Raw genomic sequence first — 22,151 nt, 5'->3', positions numbered from 1 at the left:
TATGGCCTCAGATCTCCATTCTTTGATTATGTTCCGCCGCTTTATCTTCCATGAAAATTCTTCTGGCTAGTTTTATTTTTAGAAAGTGAATTTTGGATAAATTATTTTCTGATGTTTGTTAGTGTAATAAAAAATAAATTGAAAAATAATTTTCAGTGTTTGGTTATATCTTGAAAAATAAACTGGAAAATAACTTATTAATATTTTTTTTCTTGAGTTTATTAAAATAATGATAAACAAATCTTACAAATTAAAAAATTAAATGAGAATGAAATTGAAGAAAATATAATTTCATAAATTATCTCAAATAAAATAAATAATAATTAAAATAATAGAGATCAAATCTAAAAAATAAAATGAAATGAAAGATAAAGAAATTAAAATAATAATAATTAACATTTCATTAATTATTTCAAATAAAATAAATAACAATTAAAAGAATGAGTATCAAATTTGATATATAAAAAATTTCAATAAAAAAATAATAAGGAAAAAGCAAATAACAATTATAAAAATAAGAACCAAAGTTAATATAAAAATTAAATTTTAAGAGATAAAATTGAAAAATAAATATTCAAAATAATATATATATATATATATATATATATATATCTCAAAAGTTTGAGGATCAAATTTGATATAATCAGTAAATAATATGATATTTCTAAATTTTTCACAACTTCTAAAAAATATTTTCAATTTAAATTTTATAAAAAAATATTTTTTTTGAAAACCAAGTTAAATAATTTTTTTAACTGAAAATTATTTTTTGTTGTAGACTATTTTCTAGTAATAATCACAGCACATTTACTTTGCGTACACTATAACCCTGTGGCCCTAGCAGTAGTACCAGGGTCTAGGAGCACTACTCTGGGGAGGGAGGTTTTATGGCAGAAAAGCCTGAAGACTCAGTTAAGGACGAGACTGGAAGAGATGACCACGTACTGATCTGATCTCCCTCTTGCTGCATGTGCATGATTCAATAAATTCTTGAAACGTATCAGGCTGATGTTACGTGTGCCCCTTTCCTTGACTCCTTCTGGCCTCGGAGCCGGTGCCGTGCTTCTTCTCCCTTCATCTCTCTCGCTATTATGTGTTGGAAATCGTGCCGAAGAAAAACTTGGCCCTTCCATGGATGAGGCAGCAGCCTAGCTATTCCTTGGACACGAATTTCCTTGTCTATTTCTTCGATGTTGTCAGTGGAATGGTAGGCCGGTGACTGCTGGTGTGATTGAGACTCGAGAGCGTCGTGGTTACTTCGGCGCGCTTGTTTATCATTACCTTTTTTGTTTCGATGTAAAAAATATAATTAATTGTTTGGTAATATATTAAATTATGTTTTATATTACAGAGCTTGTTAAAAAATTAAATTTGAAATGCTGTTTGTATAGAGTAGTTTTTATATATTTTTTTAATTGAGTTTTGTAAAATTTTATTTATTTTTATATTTCAAAAGTATTTTTTAAAATTTAAAATTTTTTATATTTTTCTTTACTTTAAATTAATTTTTTTATATTTTCATATCATTTTGATGTGTAGATATTAAAAATATTATAAAAAAAATATTTTAATATATTTTTAAATAAAAAACACTTTTAAAAAGTAACAAAAACAAAACATTTTAAACATGTTTTTTGCTACATATAAACCTTAGCCACAATTTTTACCAAATATAAATTTAAATCCAACTAACCGTACTTTTTTAAAATTTATTATTTATTTTTTTAATCACAATTACAAAACCTACCTCAAAAATAAACATTCAAACCTTCTTTTTTTTTTTATTAACAAAGTGATTTCTGTTTATGTAATTTAATTACAGAAAATGAAATAATTGTAATTAAAGTAATAGTCACTTCAGGTTGTGGAAGAAGAAACCAAAACGTCACGGCACCGACGGATAATGTAATTATAATGGGATCAGTATCTAGTTTTATTTTATTTGATTGTTCTTGTAAGTTTTATATTATACCTCTTTTAGTTCGCCTTTTAAAAATAAAAAAGTTTAATAAATAGTTTATTGAAGAAAAACGATGATAAGAGAACGTTCCAAACATGTATTTATTTAGTGTGTATTTAAAAATATGATGTAGAGTGTTTTTTAAAATTTAAAACTCATCAACATAATTTTTTTATTTTTTTTATATAATTAAATTACAATAATAAACAAATCTTAAAAAGATATTATTTTGATTTAAAAAAAATAGTTTAAAAACACATTTTAAATAACATGTTAAATCACATTATCTGACACACTTTTAGCTAAGGTATCAATAAGCCGGAGACAAATTTCCTTGGTATTTACTAGAAAATTGTTCATCAAGTATATTCATGTCCATTTATATAATAAAACTATATAATGTGCAAATCCATTTGTTACATTAGCCAACATCTAATACAATCACTTTTAGTAAGTGTTTGGTATTATAGTAATTTTTATAGTTATGGTTTGAAAAAAATAAATTTAAAAAAATTATTTTTATTTGTAATTGGTTTAATTAAAATATATATTTTGTTAAAATTGTAGTTGAAATTGATATTGATAAAAAAAACCATGTAATAATTTTTTATTTTACAATTATATTTATATGCATTTAATTATTAATACATTATAAAAACAACCATATGAATTATAATATTGGTTTTATTGTCTCATTAAACTTTGCAGTAATTTTACCGTAAATGTACTTGTTAATTATTACTTAACTACAAAAACAAGAACAATTAAATTTGTATATTTATTTCATTCTATTTTATCATTTAATATTAATATAAAAATGATCGATATAATTTTTTTTAAAAACAGTGATTATTAAAAAGCAAATTCACGCCTTTCTTGTTCACGAATCAACAATGCTAAATAAAACAAAACCCATAAATTTTTTAAGTTGACAAACAAGTTTGAAGCTGAAAAGAAAATGGTTTTACTTAGTTGTAATCTATCTATATATCTTATCAAGAAATTCTTGAAAACTTGCCAAAAACAAATTGATCTTTTGCGGTTGACATTAAGCACGCTTAATGTAGATATGTGCAAATACAGACTTTCCAAACTCTTACAGATAATTTGTAGCTTTTTTATTTATACAGTTGTTTCTTGAATTAAAGAAAATTTCAAAGGTTGTTTTGGTCTTTGTGTTTTTTGAACAATAAAAATGAAGTATGTGAAAAAAAAAATTACAAAATGAGTAATTCACTATAAACATGCAAAAATTGCTTCATCAAAAATTAAGGTCAAATCTCATTTATTAACGAGTCCCACGAACCAAATTATAGGTTTATTTTGTAACCAAACACCATATAATTAAAGTTGGGCAAAATATTAATAGTTGTCGCAAAAACAAACTGTCATTAGCTATATAAACAAAACTTCTTATCATAATCATATTTAAAATCTCTTTGAATAAAAAAAATCTAGTATACAACTAAATTTATTTATCTAAAAACTCATTATTATTTGATAATTAAAATTATAGTACGATGTAAAAAAAACCATTTTTACCTAGAAATTTAAGTTTATAAGAATGTTTTTTTTATTAATTATCTAACAATTATAGTTGTAAGTATTAATAACTACACTATATCAATCTATAATAACACTCTATATTAATATAACAGAATGTTGATCGTGATCTGACAAAAGCTTCAATATCTCAAAAATATAAAAATTAAAATAGAAATTAAAAAAAAAGGGAGAAGGTCTCGCAAAAGTTTTTAAAAATAATTAATTGTTTCCTACACGCCTTTTCCTTTAAAAAGATGTTTACTCTAAGGGTCTGTTTGTTTATGCGGCTGTGACTGCATTTTAATTAAAACGTAGCCTGCAGTCGTTTAGTAATAAAAAATACACAGTTTATTGTGTATGAGGCCCACGTGTTTTTTACGTTTGTCATGCAGAAAAGAAAAAGCAACATTTTGCTGCTTTTTTACTGTGCATGCTAATTGCACTGTACCGAACAGTGCAATTAGCATGAACAGTATATGCTAATTACACTGCTCTTGTGAACAGTGCAGAAAGTTGCACTGTTCACTAAAAAAACAGTGCAATTCATGTGAACATGTTTTTTTTTTTTTTTAGGGTGTAAATTTTTTTAATATTTTTTAAAAAACTAGTTTAGATTAAATTATATTCACTCGCACTATGATATTAACAATATTTTTTTTGAAAAATTAGTGTAAAGTGAATTAAATTTACTCGCACTGTAATATCAATTTTATACCTGATAATATTTTATCTAATTTTATTACACATATGAAAACTGTAGTTCTTATCAGATGAATTTTATACATATTAAAATTATAAATTGTTTAATAGAATAATAAAAAATATTTTATATATAGTATTATTTATTTTATGATGTAATAGGAGTAATTAATTCTACAATATTTAAATTTAAAACCATCAATATTAATATATATTTTAAAATTATTTTATAACCTCAATTTCAAAAGCATTTTTAACCAAACACATTAAACTAATTTTTTTCAACCTCAATTTTAACCACAGTTTTAACAAAACACCTATTTTTTGAAACCAACCTCAATTAAAAGTACTTTTTATAAAACAATTTTTTTCAAACCACAACCACAACCTATACCACAATACCAAAAACACACTAAGACTCATCCTCCACATTGATCTAACACAGTCAAATAAATTTAAAAAATTCTCTTACATGTTGACTTTAAGATTGAATAAAAAAAACAACAACACATTTTTAACTGATATCTTTGGTAATCATAAACATTTAGCCATATATTTTAGCCATTAATGGCGTGAAGAATACATCTAATTTCTTTGGCAATCATAAACATTTTCTTGATTTTAAATGATTGATATAATAATTGAAACATTTCCACTTTTTCAAAGGCTTGTTGGCTTGTCCACCGCACCGATTAGGGTTGGTGGTTTGTCCTCTCTCTCTCTTGCTAGCTCAATAAATAGGAACCAAAGCCTTCCAAATTTGTGCATGCAGGATGTAAAGGTAGGAAAAGGAGTGAATATTCATAGCTGCTGATTGTGTGTTAAGGATGGAGACAGAGCTCTTGTGATATTTAATACTCATGAAAACATCAAAGAGAGGATAAGCTCCAAGCTATCCTAATTAATACACTCGTGCTCTCTTACATACGCATGCATGGTCAGATTAATCACAATACGATCATCGAACTCTGGCCAAAGTTACTGTTCCTTAGTATCCAAACATCAATACTTCAAAATTAAGACCTTTTTTTCAATGGAAAAACGATTGTCATATATATATATATATATATATATATATATATATATATATATATATATTAAGGCCAGTTATTAGGTACATTGGCTGGGAAAAAAAAATGCAATAGCTTCCATACGGAACCTTGAAAGAGAATTACATAAAGCTAGCACTTGTCTCTAAATTAGCATCCTTAATGCAATATTCCAGATTTCACCAGTATTGCGACAGATCGAAGCAGCATTGAGTTTTCCCAGCAACAGTAATTAACCCCTAGCTAGCTCGTTGCTGTAAGAAATTTGCTAATTAAACTGTTTTGGACCGCAAGCCAAGTGAGAAATTCCACCTTTGGAGTTGGTGAGGCTATTGGTTTCAAATAATTTTGTTTGATTTTTAGGAAAATATTTTTTTTTATTTTGAGTGAAAAATAATTTTTTTGAAAGTTGTGAAAACTTTAAAAAAGTCATATTATTTATCGATTATATCAAATTTAATCATCAAACTTTTGATTGTGAATATTTGTTTTTCAATTTCATCCCTTAAAATTTAATTTTTATATTAATTTTGATTTTGATTTTTATAATTATTAATTGTTTTTCCCTTATTATTTTTTAATTGAATTTTTTTATCTATCAAATTTGATCCTCATTCTTTTGATTGTTACTTATTTTATTTGAAATAATTTATAAAATGTTAATTATTATTATTTTAATTTCTTTATCTTTTAATTTTCTTTTTTTAGATTTGATGTCTATTATTTTGATTATTATTTATTTTATTTGAGATAATTTATGAAATTATATTTTTTTCAATTTCATTCATATTCAACTTTTTAATTTGTAAGATTTCTTTCTCATTATTTTAATAAATTTGAAAAAAATAAAACATTAATAAGGTATTTTCTAACTCATTTTCCATGACATAACAAAACACTGGAAAATATTTTCCAACTTATTTTCTATTACATTATCAAATATCTGAAAATAATTTACTTATTTGAAATTTATTTTTTCAAAATTTACTTTATAAAAAAAATTACTTTACAGTAAATGAGGTTTACATTTAATTCTATTTGTGACAAATTTTTGCAATTGTCACGTAGAATATAAACTTCAAACAACAATCTTCGCATCGAATTTTATCTCTAGAGATGATTTGGACATTGTTGGAGAGAAAAAACCCGAAACCTTAATTCACCAATCCTGGCTTATTATACTTATGAGATGCAATCTTGTGTGGTTGTTTTCAATCAAAGAATTTACAGTCACTGCTAACGACCAATTCCCATGCGCCATAGACTCCTGAACTTGAACCAGTTCATTTGCTTCTGCAAGAAGTCTGCAATCAATTTATTGCCCTAAGAATTTGTGAGACCTGTGAAAGAAGAAGCCAAATAGGACTTTGATTGAACTTATCCCTGATCAGGGAGGCGGGGGGAGAGAGAGAGAGAGAGTCAGGTGCAAGATCCTCATTTGATTTCATCACCGACAAACACTCACTCGCCGACACTATTAGAATTTTTGTATTTGATTTTTAATTTTTTTTATCTTTGTTTATTATAATTTAAGATAAAAATAATAGAGAGGTGGATGTGTTAAAGAAAAGCATCAAGTTATATATTGAACTTTACCAGTTTACTGGTTCTTTTTCTTTCTTTTTACAATTATTATTAGATTTGCTGGAGTTAATTTGAGCGCTTTTAAATTTGTTTTTGAGATTTTTTTAAGAATAGAAAAACATGAAATTAGTATTTCTTAATAATTTAGATGAGATGTTGTAAATTAAAAATTAATTTATTTTAATATATTTTTAAAATAAAAAATAACTTCACCACAGAACATGTAGAGCTACGATTGTCAAAATCGGTGCCGCCTAGTGATTAATTGCTATCAGCTGGCTCGTGCCTCCCTATCTGACTCGAGGCATTTGACCCACGCTGCCACCCATGGGACACACACGCGTACACTTTTTTTTTTTGTTGGGTTGCACTGTCGCATCGGCTGCCGTGTCCCATTTCTATTGGCACAGATTTCGAGGTCTCGAAGGCCATTAATAAAGACCGGTATATTTGGTAATGCCCATTATACTTCTCAAAAATAATTCTTAATTAAAATAATATATCTTTTGTATACTTCTTATTTGATATTAGCATTATTAAAAAGTATTTTAAAAACATTTGATGAGGTAGAAATATCTGAGAAAATATATTAAATGTAGATAAAAAATAATTTAAAAAGACCGGCCAGTAACACACCGAACCGCAGTTGACAAAAGGGTCCAAAACTCATGAATGAGGCACCAAGAAGCAGAGCCTGGGACCTAACTTGGCCTCCATTTTCATGGCTGTACTGTGGGCATGTCAGCTACTTGGTGAATCGAATTTGCTTGCATTCATTGCTAGTCGCTTGAACTTATGGTTGACAATGCCAGGCTCCATGTGTGAAGTAGTTGCCTGCTAGGAGTAGGTGTTCAATCCGACGAAAATAATTGCTTGATAACTATGGTCGTTTTAAATAAAAATTTATTTTAAAATATATTAAAATAATATTTTTAATTTTTTCAAAATATTTTTAAAATGTAAAAAAACAAGCACTGGTCTTGCTTGCTTCTTGCTTCTGTTTTCAAATAAAAAGCGATGGCACTGCCTTCTGATTTACATCTATCACATATATAAACTTTTGCAAGTGTTGGATATTTGCATGGGTTTGGGTCTTTGGGAGTGTGTTTTAAGTTTTTTTTTAAAGTATTTTTTATTTAAAAATATATTAAAATAATATTTTTTATTTTTTTAAAAATTATTTTTGATATCAGTACATGAAAATGATTAAAAAACATAAAAATTATTAATTTAAAGCAAAAAAAAATAAAAAAAATTCAATTTTTTTTAAAATATTTTTAAAACGCAAAAACAAACATAAACTTTGCTTTATTTTTTAGTATTATCCCTTTTTTTATTATTAAAAAGCAGGTTGAAAAGTATAAAAAATAATGACTTTCAATTTATTTTTTATCCAAAAACAGGTAGAAACTAAAAAGGAAAAGAACCTTTTAAAAAAAAACTTGGATTAAGATAATCTTTTCCACATCAATTGATAATAATTAAAAGAACCTAAACGCGCATGGCCAAAGTAAGAGTAAATAACTGTGGACTACAACAGTAGATTTATATTGTTACCCTTAAAAAATATCATTGAATTGATTTCCAGGGATAGAATTGTATTTTTACATGATTCACTTGCCATTTTAAAATTATTTTGAGATACCTAAGTTTTTTTCTAAATTTTTAAACAATATTTTGTTTTATCTCGGAATGTCTAAGCCAGTTTATGCACATCATAATTAATTCTCGGATTCACTGAATATCTTATAAATCTAATAAACAGGTAAAATTACTGCGGAGATAATAGACGTACATGCCAAAACTCAAATCTACAAAGCAGGGGTAAGAAAAAAAAAACCTTGCTAAGACCGTTAGGTCACAAGCCTCCTTGATGCAACAATAAATTTGCTTTAATATGCTTAAAAGCAAAATTTCACTTAACTATAGCTAAGGGTATTCTTTTTAATACACAATATAACGACACAGTCCCCCTTGAAATCAAAATTCTGAAAAGCATGTTTAAGAGATTGTCTCGTCATTTCATTATGTGTTTTTAACAATCACAATTTAGTCCTGGGATAATGTTATTTTCTCATATATAAAATAAAATAAATAAAAAAACTATTGATGTATATATGGCACGCGTCAGCCGCGGCGAGTGCAGCAAACATGAAAAATTTGACCCATCTCATTGCTTTGTGGAAACCATTAATATAGATTTATTCAAGTTTATATTTTTTTTATACTTTCAGCATTCATTTTTTTTTCAGCATTCAATATTTTTTTTGACCAGTTATGATTAGACCTTTTATTTTATTTTGATATAAATTTCATGATTTTATTATAATTTCATATTTATATTATAAGTTTTATAAGATAATCATAGTTAGACCGAGTCAATCAAGTATTATCATCTAAATATTTGTTTTTTATATATATTATGCAATATATCACTTTTTAAGTATTTAAAAAGTTTTTCTTGGCTTGGATGAATCAAAATTTTAAGTTTCTAGCATTTTTATATTTCTTATAGGTTAAAAATAATAATAATAAGACCCAGTAACGCGAGGCAAAAAACTTAGCTAGTTCCATTTAATGTTCATTAATGGGTGTTATTTGGTCACCCATTAGCTTTATCATCTACAATAAACTCAATATAACCTCACTAAAACACTTTTTAAAATAATTATAAGATAAGAGTTTGATTATTGAGATAGAAAAGATAAAGATAATGAAAATAAAAGGGGATAGATCAAGAAATGAGATTGAAATAAAATTGTATTTGGTAATGATAAAGAAGATAGAGTGATTGTCTTCGTATCTTCTTTGGTTATGGTGAAAAAAAATATTTTACCTTTAATATGTATTGTTATTAAACTTATATATTAAAAAAAATTCAATATTTTAATTTTTTACTTTAGTTTATATATAGTGTTGAAATTAATAATATTATAACAATCTTTGTTGTGAAACAATGATTGACTTGACGGGTTGATTTGGGATCTAAATTAGTTCAAGTTTAAGAAACAATTGAGGAATGATTGATTCAACCTGACCCGATCAAAAACCCAAGTCAGCTTGGGATAAAACATAAATCAAAAACCAGTTGAATTTTTGAAAAACAAATCTTGGGTCAGCCAAGTTGACCCTCCCAACCCATAATCTGAATCTATATATCTGATTGATTTTTTAGTCGAGTTTTAAAAATATTAAAATAACCACTTTTATCTACACATTGACTCGTGTCCACCAGTGTTAACTCTCTCGACTTGTGACCTGAAATTTGTTTCGAGTCGACTTCTGAGTCGGATTTTAAAACTATGATAAGAATCACTTTATCCTTCCATTGACATAGGTCAACCCGGGTTCACTCTCCTGATTTGTAACTAGGATCTTGCTTCGAATTGACTCCTAAATCAAGTTTTAAAACTATTACAATAACCACTTTTATTTTATATTGACCTAGGTAAGCTCAGGTTGATTTTCCTCACTCGTGACCCGTACCTGACCCTGACTTGACCCTCAAGTCAGGTTTTAAATCTACGATAGTAATAATTTTTTTCTTAATATTGACCCATGTCAATGGTCAACTCTATTGGTGATTCAGGTTTTGCCCCGGATTAACCATCGAGTTGAATTTTAAAATTATAAAAATGATTATTTTTATTTTTTCATGTTTTAGTTTGATAAATTTATAATTGAGAATTTTTTATAAGGATATGTTAAGAATAAAAAAAAAGTACGGTCTTCGTAAATATATTATCTTTACACTTCCTGTTTTGAAAAGACATAAATTCACTCAATAATTTTTGTAGATATTTTTTTTTTTGATATTTTTATATTTATCTGCATCTCTATCTTTTTTATTTAACATATTTCTATCTTCACTTTATCTGTTATTTCTATCATAAAACAATAACCACACCATACCAAACATACATTATTAATAACAATTAGTTAAAGAAACCTTTGACTTCTCAATTAATTTTAAGTGTCATGGCATGTTTGTCTCTCTCTCTCTCTCTCTAAAACTTCTTCTTTTCCTATCCCTCATTTAAGTTCTTAATTAATTAATTTCAATATACAAGTCATTAAATGAGTCCAACAACTAACCAACTCGAATTCATTTTCTTAGTTTCATTCAAACTTCTTCTATATAAACACCACTCCTGCAAGCCTACTACCATCACATTCACTCGAGAACTTCCTCTTCACTCTCAAATACTCAAGAAAAAAAACAAGTTCTTTTAGCCTTCCCCAACCTATCAAACATGGCTAGTGCTAAGTCTGTCTGTGTTCTCTTGCTGTGCATGGTGCTCTCCGCCCCCATGTTGAACGTTGAAGCCTTGTCGTGCGGTGTTGTGGCCAGTAACTTGGCGCAGTGCCTTGGCTACCTAAGAAACGGCGGGGCAGTTCCCCCCGCTTGCTGCAAAGGAGTTGGGGCTCTCAACAATGCTGCTAAAACCACTCAAGATCGCCGAGATGCTTGTAATTGCATTAAAACAACCGCCGCTCAACTTGGTGGGGTCAATGCTAACTACGCAGCTGCTCTCCCTGGTCTCTGCCATGTTAATATTCCGTACAAGATCAGCACATCCACTAACTGCGCCAGGTTTGCACTTTAAAACTTCCTTCTATCTTATTCTTCGTTTCATGTATTTAATCTTGTATATCTAACAAAAAAGTTGTTATAAATTAATGCCCAATGAATTTGCAAATTACTTTTCCTGCTTTGAGAGTATTCTCTAACGTCTTTTTCTTCTGATGCGCAGCATTAAGTGAGGTGAGCAAGATCGAGCATCGTCCATCGGGTTGCACCATGATCATAATAAAATTGCCTAAATAGGTGTTAGCCTATATTGATGGGTCTCCACTAGGGCGAGTCCCACATTCTGTCTTTTGTGTCGTTGTCTTTGTTCTCTTTTAATGAGTAGCGTGTGTCGTTCTCTATGTATCCTTCGGCGGTATGCAATATGTAATGAAAATAAAATTCTACTATTTTGTTAATGTTATTTTCATGGTTATCTAATATTTCTCACCTTTTTTTTTTATCTAATATACCGTATTATTCAGATTTTCATATGGCTGAAATTGAAAGCATTGAATGGAAGATTAATATACCTTAAATATTATAAAATAAACTACTTAAATAATCCACAATCCATCTATTGATTCTTTATGATGACCCAAAACTCTAAAAATACTTAAATTTCATCACCAAAAGCCAATAATTAAAATTTTAAAGAAATAAATTAATATCAAGATTTATCAAATTATTGAGTCGAATTGTTGTAGGGCCCCTCGCTCTTAATTATCTAATTAGAAAAGAATATCAACACCTTAGACTTTATGTACAATTTCAGGACAGGCAACGAGCCCCATGAGCAGCAGCAGCCATATCGGGCCGTCGTATAGAGAACAAGCAAGTTGTCATTGCTATTTCAAATTTCAAGCTCTTTATCACCACTGAGAAAAGTACCAGAGAAATTTTCTAGTTATGAATTCGGTATTAAAATCAATGAGCGGTGCTTGGTTACAATTTTGAATTCATTATTATATTTTTACTTTAGTTTTTATTGTTTTTTATGTTTAAATGATTTTTATTTATCCATGAACAATGAGTTTCCATGTATTAGAAGTATTCATATTTATAAAAGCTGTAATTTTCATGTTGGTTTAGTTCATGCATATATTGGTACATTTAAATTAACAAACACTAAGCATTGTGCCCAAATTACTATAGCATGTTTATTCTTCATCCTCTCGCAAATAACTCCAGTTTCAAATAGTTAAATTTTTAAAAACTTTCAACTTTATCCTCATGTATTTTTATATTTGTATAATTGAGCTATTTTAAATCTAAAATTTTATTTCATGCATATATTGGTACAATTCTGCAAATGCTACGTCATCAAACGATCTCTGTCTAATTTATGTAGTGTCTTTGAATAATGCTAAACACTAGTTTTTCAAATAAAACACAATTAAAAAATAAAAAATAATTTTATTTTTTTATTTTACTAGGTCGGACCTGGTTCCATGCATTTTAAGTTTTGAACTGGAATCGGTTCGATCGGAACAGTGTAGCTTGCTACACTGTTCACGTGAACAGTATATGCTACACTGTTCTCTTCATGTTAATTAATTAATGTGAACAGTGTGCAAGAAGCAATATTTTATTGTTTTTTCTTTTCTAGCATCTCAGACAAAAAACATGTAGGATCCATATATAATAAAATGTGTTTTTTTATTTTACCAAATAGATTATATCTGTATTTTAAATAAAATACAAACACAACGTCATTACCACACAGAGTCTCACTCCCTGAAAGCAACCGAAGGTCACACCTTAGAAGATTTTATACCCTTTCATCTCCCTATTAATTGTTTGTAGGTGGCAAGGATGTCTTTTTCTCTACCACTTAAGCCAGAAAGATATACGTACAAATGATAAGTTAATAACTTTCATTAAATAATATCTTTTTCATCCTGATTTAAATTTAAAATATAAACTATATCTTAATTAACTAATATGTATTTATAGTCTCAAGAGTATTTATTTATAGAAATTTATCTGTCCTTTCAGAGAGCATGGAAGACACCTTTTCTTTGATGTTTACAAAGTTTGATTGGCAGCCGTCTCCCATTCTATTGGCTGCATTTTCAAAGGCTTTAAAAGCTGACGGCGGCCCTTTTCCCGGTCACCGATTTGGCATCTTGATTTGTCCTCTCTTGTCTCAATTATGAACCGCTGAATTATGAACCACAGCGGTGGTCCAAATTCGTGCACGATCAACGGAGCAGGTTTTTTGAGCCAAAACCTAATTTTGCCTCCAATTTCATGGTAATGTGACACGTCAAGCCTTAAAAAACATGAGTTGGCTACTCACCAAGAAAAACTCTATTGCCCCACAAATGTTATCAACTAAACAGTAATTAAATTAAAGCAGAATATTCACCCACTTGCCTTTTCTAGAATACAAGTTGCCTCATTGTCCAAAAAATAATTAATAGCCACGATTCTGATTGAATGTGACACTTGACTTTTATTTTCTTGCTTGGACGAAAAAGAATATGCCAATGTCACTTACATTTACCATGTAAGTATACCAAGTCACCTAATTAAAATCAATTATATTGTTTAAAAATACATGAAAAATAAATGAATTAATCATCTTTACTCTTTTTTACCTTTAATTTATAAATATTTTTGTTAAAAAACATATCCTCGAGTTAACGAGACATGCCGGTATAAACAGCCGAGGCTCATGTATAAGCATTGCAATTTGAAGAGCTTGAAAAGCTTTAATTGTCAGACATTTACAGGGACATGTAAGGAGCCAGGACATTAGGGTTTGGGATGTAAAATTAAAAAAAAAGAAAGATTAAAACAAAAGATAGAAGGCTCATATGGGTGTTATCTGTGATGCAAGAAGTAATTATGAATCTGTTCTCGAGCATTACGTTGTAGCAAGCATGGCCATGGAAGAAAATGGCGAGGACACAGACGTGGCTTCAGTTGATTGCAACATTGGAAATGCATATTTATCTTTGGCATGCTATGATGAAGCCATTTTCATTTATCAGAAAGCGCTTCCTATCATGAACTCGAGTAAAGGAGAGCATCATCCACCAGAGAGGATATGAGTATTGCCAGTGGTTTTCCAGAGGAAAAAATGAGGCATGCAAGGGTTACGAGGTAAAAATAGAGCTTGCGTTAATATATGAGTATTTTTAAAATATTATTTTCAATGTTAATTTAAAGTGAGATTACCATAGCAAATTAGAGGGTCTTTCATCTAATTTGACTCTAAATTGAATTTAATTTATAGGTTTCAAACACGTACGTTGCTAGGCCAATTAATTAATACTCTAAAACATGCGGGGAAAATACTGTCCCACAAGTTTTATTATTTTTGGATTTTTCATTTTTTTTGTTTTGTTTTTTCATTTTTTTTCATTTTTTTTTGTTTTGTCTTTTTTTTTTGTCTTTCCCCATTTTTTTTGTCTTTGTTTTTTTTGGGTTTTACATGTTTTTTTTTTCCTTTTTTTTCCAAGATTGTCTTTTTTTTTGTTTTTTTTAAATTATCTTTGTCGATTTTTTTTTAATATTGAACTGGTTGAAAATTGAGTTCTATAGTTTTTTTTCTTTAAAACATTATGAATAACTACAATGTTTCCCTACAAGATTTTTTTTTATGAATTGTTTTTTTTTTCAAAATAATCTTTATCGATTTTATTTTTTTCATATTAAACTGATTGAGAATTTTACTTCGTAGTTTTTCTTTAAAACACTGTGGATTGTTACAATGTTTCCCACGTGGTTTTTGTTTTGCTACAGTGTTTCCCTACATGTTTTTTTTTACAAAATTATCTTTGTCCATTTTTTTTTTAATATTGAGCTGATTGAGAATTTAGCTTTAACTTTCCCAGATGTTTTTTTTTTCATTTGTTTTTCCAAAATTGTGTTTTATTTTATTTTTTTGTGTTTTTTTTTCAGAATTATTTTTGTTGATTTTTTTTTAATATGGAGTTGGTTGAGAATTTAGCTGTAAAACCTCTGGGCGAAAAATCATAAATTGACTAGTTTCATGTAAAATAAAAAAATTCATAACTCTTGATTAGGTTATCAGAAAATTCAGAACATTTGCGTGGAGCCTTCTAATATGATGCCTTAGCTTGGGTTAAAATTTCAAAAATTTTAGAGAAATTCAGAAATTTGACAAAAAATCAAGGAAACTCTACCGAAATTTTCAAAAACAAAATTCCTATAATCTTAGACATATTATTCAATACTTGACATTAGTAAAGAAATGTTTGAGATTTCATAACATTATAATTTGAGGATGTTACATTAGCTTTGTAGTTTTTTTTCTTTAAAACACTGTAGATTGCTACAATATTTCCCACATGGTTTTGTTTTTTCTTTTTTATGATTTTTTTTCAGAATTTTCTCCGTTGATTTTTTTTTTTCATATTGAGCTGGTTGAAAATTTAGCTTCATAGTTATTTTCTTTAAAACACTGTAGATTGCTATAATGTTTCCCCACATGATTTTTTTTGTTATGATTTTTTTCATAATTATCTTTGTTGATTTTATTATTTTTAATATTGAGGTAGTTAAGAATTACAACTGTAGATTTTCTCATGAAACACTATAGATTGCTACAGTGTTTCCCTACACGGTTTTTTTTCCTTTTGTTATTTTTTTTGTTATGATTTTTTCTAAAATTTTCTTTGTTAATTTTATTTTTTTAATATCAAGCTGATTTAGAATTTAGCTTTGTAGCTTTTTCCTTGAAAATATTATGGATTGCAACAGTTTTTCTTTATATAATTTTTTTTTCCATAAACCCACGACAACGCACAAGCATGCCACAAACCCGCGGCATCGCTCGGGCATGACATCTAGTTTAGCATCTATTTATTGAAACTTTATGCATAGGGCTAAACAAAAAAATAAAAAGGTGGACCATGTTATACCATCCAAAGAAATAAAGAGAAATGCAAAAATAAAATGGAGGAATTAGGGTTTTATTGATACTATCTAATGTAATCAAATAATAAAATAGAATTAGTTTAATCTAAATACAAAGAGACTATATATAGGCTAAACAAATAAAACTGAAAAGAAAATAAAAGGACTACTATTATACTTATAATAAAAATAACCTTATATTTTATAACATCTCCCTTCAAACTCAAGATGCAACAGCTACAAGCATTGAGAGTTTGCCACCTAAAAAATAAAATCGAGAAATAGAATATGACTTGGTAAAGAAATCTGTAATTTGAAAAAAAAATGAAATAAAGGGCAAAATAATGGTGCCATGCTTAAGACAATGACGAGTAAGATGACAATCAATCTAAATGTGCTTAGTTCGTTCATGAAAAACTGAGTTGTGAGCAATATGAATAGAACTCTAGTTGTCACAATACGAGTGGGATGAGAAGGAGGAACTCCTATATTTGCAAGTAACCAATGTAACCCAACAATCTCTTTGGTAATAGATGTCATAACACAATATTCTGCTTCAGTTGAAGATTGAGAAACAATGGATTTTCTCTTGCTCTTCCAAGAAACCGTGTCGATTGGGATAAAAAAAAGAATTTTAGGCCATTTTAGGTCAAAACTATCATTTTCAGTGAAAACCGGTCCCACCAAGCAATACAGATCAAACCACGTCGATCAGGGTAAAAAAATGAGTTTCAGGCTGTTTTAGATCAAAACTGTCATTTTCGGTCAAAACCATGTCCACCAGGTCAATACGAATCAAATCGTGTCAACCAAGATAAAAAATGAGTTTCGGGCAATTTAAGGTAAAACTGTCATTTTCGGTGAAAATTGATCCTACAAGGCAATACGGGTCAAACCACGTTGACCGGGGTAAAAAATGAATTTCAAGTTGTTTTGAGTCAAAATCATCATTTTCAGTGAAAACCGTGTACACAGGTCAACATGAGTCAAATAGTGTCGATTTTGATAAAAAATGAGTTTCAGGACATTTCGGGTCAAAACTGTAAATTTCAATGAAAATTGATCTCATCAAGCAATTTTGGTCAAACCATGTTGACTAGGGTAAAAAATGAGTTTCAGGCTGTTTAGGGTCAAGACCATCATTTTCGGTCAAAACCGTGTCCATCGGGTCAAAATGAGTCAAACCATATCAAAACCGTGTCCACCAAGTTGAAACTAGTTGAAAAATATTTTTTGGTAATCAAAATTGATTTTTAGTAGTTGAAACGAGCTTTTTCTAATACTAATTTGATTTTTTAGTTTTACCCATGTGTGTGTGTATATATATAATAAAACAAAAATTAATAATGTATATTTTGTTTTCAATGGAACAGTTGGTTAATGAGAAAACTTTCTTCAAGACAACTCCGTGTCTATTGTCGTTTTTTCTGGACATAAATGGCGTGCTTCTTTAAGTGGTAACAAGTGAAAAGTTTGCAAAAAAAAAAAAAAGGGGGACAAAGAAGATGAAATGATAATAACTCAAATTATACTTTAAATATATTTTTTTAGTTTTTCTTCTAGTAAGATATTGATTTTTATAAAGAAAACAATTCAAAAAGTACGAAAAATATCCTAATAGTTAGATCTAATTGTATTACTTCTGAACCTTTGATTGGATCTGATCTAATACGGCATGCCATACTAGATTAAAACCCAAATCCATCTCAACCCTTAAAAAATATGTTTTTTGATCGTATCTTGTCACGTCACCAGGCGTCGCATGTGTGCGGCGTCGCAGCGATATTCCACTTCATGTAAGGATCTGAAAATCAAGAAATATGAGGATACAAAAATTTCTTGTTTTTTTTTAGTGGAAAGATGGAATGAGAGTCGCCACCTATTATTTTGGTCACTAGGAACGCTAACTGGTCTCAGAGATTGGGTACGGGAACTGGTTGCGTAAAGAAAATGTAGTAGCACCTCAAATACACCATACCTAAAGTAAGTTGCATTTGCTTGATTGTCTGATAAAATCTAAGGCCTTGCTGTATTTTATAATTGTTGGTTTGTCAATGTTTTAAGAAAAGTCCTCCTTGGTAAGGAGATCCTCATCTTATCGGGTAGAAACCTAACCGTTCTAAAGTTTATAAAAAAAACTTTTTTTTAATATTAGGAATATATTTTACGTATAAATTTGTAATCCTAGATATTAAAAGAAAAGAAAATATTTTTTTTGGAATTTTTGAAATATTGGTCTAATTCTCGTGAATTTAATAAACTGGTTATTAAAGCCAAAATGCATATTAACATATATTTTTGAATTTTTGTTGAATGAAAATATGATATGATTTTTTTTTAAAGAGACTTGGCCGTATTCAAGAAAACAAAACATCCTTTTTGTTTTTTTTGTAATTTTTGCAATGTTTCAACGAAAATCAGGTATTTTAATACAAGACTTGTATCTTTACAGTATAAAAATACAAAACAATATTAAGCGAAATTGATAAAAACAATATGCTGGAAAACCATAAAATTTTGCCAAAGGATTTTTTTTGAAAAGTTTTGGACTGGGCCAGACCCAACCCATGAATTTTGGTATGCGTCGGCGTTGCCCTACCTAGTGAATAGTGGAGATGCTCTCCACTGTTCACTTGAAGAACAATTGAGGCATTGAAGAAGAAGAAGAAGGAAGCTGACCTGGCGGCGTTGGTGATGCTGGCGGCTCACGGTGATGCTAATGGCGGTTCTTGATGGTGTTGTTGTGGTTGCAGACGGTGGTTGCTGCCGATTTCTGTTTTTTTCTTCTTCCCAGCTGCTTTCGGTTTTCTCAGCTCTTTCACTATATTTTTTTGTTCTTCTCATTTGGTTCTCTAGCGGTGGTGGTGCTGACTGTTCATGGTGAAGCTAGTGGCAATTCTCGGTGGTGTTGTTGTATTGGCAGACGATGGTGAAAGTTTTGCCGTCTGAACACAACAGTGGAGAAAGAGGGAGAGAGGATAAAGGTTCGGCTAGCAGCAGAAATGAGGGGGGAGGCTGGTTTTTTTTGTCAATTGCGCACCCATTTCTTTACACCCCTGGACCATGAAAATCAAATCTATTTATAGGCGATAGAAGATTGAAGAGGGACACTTTGTCTCTTTTGGTGCCAAACATCGATCATAGGATCGACCCGAAAGCATCCTAACCATTGTTTCAAAGTAGCAATGATGAATTGTCAGTTTTATCCAGGAAAATGATTGGTGGGGTTGGCCACTTTAAGGCGGTGCCACTGCCCCTGCAGCCTCAATTAGACCTAACGGCTTACACTGTCGTGTGGTCAAGTGTCAGGGGATCATTTGCGTGTGGGTTTCGTCTAATTTGGGGAAGCAACAAGGTGTCAAACGCCTTGGGAAGGAGGCCCCTCGGGCGGCCTCATTGCAGAAGAAGATGAATAATCATCTTTAAAATTTCGTCATTTTGGATACTTAGGCTTTAGTCTTTTGATTTGTGATATCTTTCTAATTACACCCCTGATTGGTATAAAATGTTCTATTGTGTTCAATTTCACCCCTGACGAACTTCAACTCTAAGCCCATATTTCAACACCATTTTCTCTTTGGTCCATGGTTTTGAATTTATTCAATTAAGTTCCTAATTGGTCGTTAAACTTTAATATTTATGCAATGAAGCCCATTTATTTGACCAAATCAATTCTCAATCATTCTAAATTTACCTCAGAACTTTAACTTCTTTCAATTAGAACTCCAAATTGACTTAAAAATCAATTTTTCTTGCAATCAAACCCTCCATAAATTCAATAAAACCTTCAATAAAATTTAATTGAGTTTATAAACATCTGACTTTGGACATTTCTTTGTCAAATTGAATTTTTCTTTGTCAACAAGGCTCTCATCAATCAACGATATACTATTAAATTTCAATCTTTGTATTTTGAACCTCCTCAACCAATTTTTAGCCATTTTTCTAGGTGCTCTAGCCTCTTCTTCTCACTACGACTATTTTTTTGGATTTTTTGTTTTTAGTTTGAATTTTTTTTTGAAGAGAAAATATAAATTTGAGGAATAATCCAAAAAAAATATTATGACACCTGGTGTCTAAGCATCCAATGCATCTTATCATACCAAAACAAATATTTGTCAATCCGGACCGTCAGATCAATTTTTAGATCAAGCAAATATTTGTTAATCAGGATCATCAGATAATTTTTAGATCAACCAAATTGTAGCCAAAGGATCAATTCAAAAGTGATCTAACGATCCACAAGCTCCAGGTGCACCGTCTTACCATGCTCGCATCCTCACCATAGAAAACCTCAGAGACTCTCTCTCCTCTCGTCGGTGTTTCTCTCTGTCTTTAGATCCCACAACTTCGGCCACATCAAGCCACTAGACCACCACAGAAAGATTCATCTCCTCCTTGCAAGCAAACCCAGGTGGTTTTCATCGATTTCGCCTCCTAAAATGTTTGGGAAAAGGATGCAACATTTTCAGCCACCCAAAGCTTCAAACAATCGATTCTCTCTCGTCAACAATCAACGACCACCAATACCATCATTATTAGAATCCTCTCACTGAGATATACCAAAATTTGTCCTTTTTGGCCTGGGATCTTGTCGAAAAAGTTCCCTCGGTGTGAGCTACACGTGCCACAAGGGTTTTTTTTAATCATTTCCAGGGAATTTCAAGGGTATTTCTGTTTTGTTTCTATACAGTGACACTCTGGTAATTTTATGGACTTTTAAGGGTATTTTGTTTGAATTTTTATACATTTATCTTTATTTTTGTTTTGTATTTTTTTGAAATACCCAAAATAAATATAAAGAAGAATGACAACACGAGTCCAGCACCCAGTTTATCCTGTCATTGTACACGGGTTCAAAGCTCAATTCTTAAATATAGATTATACCCTTTTCTTAGCAATTCCAACGTAATCTTCCCTTTCAGGAATGAATGTTATTCGTTGACACATCTCTGTTTTTTTTAAATTAAAAAAGGACAGATGTCAAAAAGTTTAGAAACAAATATGGATTATGTCCATATTTTCTTTTTGCAAATTGGACGTAACTCATGTTTTTATGGTTAAACATAAACATTACGACGAGTCTTCTAATTTTAGGGATTGATGTCATTTCTTGATGTGTCTCCTATTTTTAAGGATCAATGTTAACCCTAAAAAAACAAATTGCAAATAAGCTCATAATATTATAGCTTTTGAATAAAATAAAATAAAAACACAAGTAAGCGTAACCTTTCACTTGAAATGATGATTTAAAGGTGATGTCTTACTTCCCTTAATCATAACTAACCAAGTACTTGAATATAGAAGACCAGTGTCTAATTGGGATTTCTAGTTCCCTCAAATTACTAGATGGCGATTCCAATAAAATTTTCATTTCCCCAATTATTTTTTTAATAAAACAAAATAGAGCCAACGAGCGACATTGTGTATCGACATAAGAGAATGATCCAAAAAGATACAGAAACCAGTAACAGACTTGCGATTTATGGGATCACTGTCATGATCAACATCAAAATATGAACGCAACTCCAAGAAAAATATGGATGAAAGTAAAAAACTCTAAAAGATTGTACCTCAAAGATATCGCAAAATATAAAAAAACATGGCCCAATGAACATAGTAGGAGAAACAACAAACTGGCTATAACATGAACAACATATGCAATATCTGGATTAATAATAGTGAGATATACTAAACTTCAAACAATAGTACGATATAAAGTAGTATCTAACAAAAGTAAATCATCAGAAGAAGAATAATTTATGATAACCTCAATAGGAGTAACTGCAACTTATTTCGACCGAGAAAGAAGATAACCTCTAGGTGAGCAGGATATCTCAATACCTAGGAAATA

At 29.6% G+C, this 22,151-nt stretch overlaps 1 protein-coding gene across 1 annotated transcript; it reads left to right on the top strand.

Annotated features, from left to right (window-relative positions):
• Positions 1-10,988: 10,988 nt before the first annotated feature.
• Positions 10,989-11,831, top strand: LOC133677657 (non-specific lipid-transfer protein 1-like). Its single transcript, XM_062099774.1, has 2 exons — positions 10,989-11,431; positions 11,592-11,831. Exons 1-2 carry the CDS (start codon positions 11,091-11,093, stop codon positions 11,599-11,601), a joined length of 351 nt encoding a protein of 116 aa, XP_061955758.1. The 5' UTR covers positions 10,989-11,090; the 3' UTR covers positions 11,602-11,831.
• Positions 11,832-22,151: the final 10,320 nt, after the last annotated feature.

The sequence above is a fragment of the Populus nigra genome, chromosome 17 (assembly GCF_951802175.1).
Source record: "Populus nigra chromosome 17, ddPopNigr1.1, whole genome shotgun sequence".
NCBI classification, from domain to species: domain Eukaryota; kingdom Viridiplantae; phylum Streptophyta; class Magnoliopsida; order Malpighiales; family Salicaceae; genus Populus; species Populus nigra.
The sequence above is the reverse complement of the archived record's forward strand: the minus strand, read 5'-3'. Positions and strand labels throughout refer to the sequence as shown.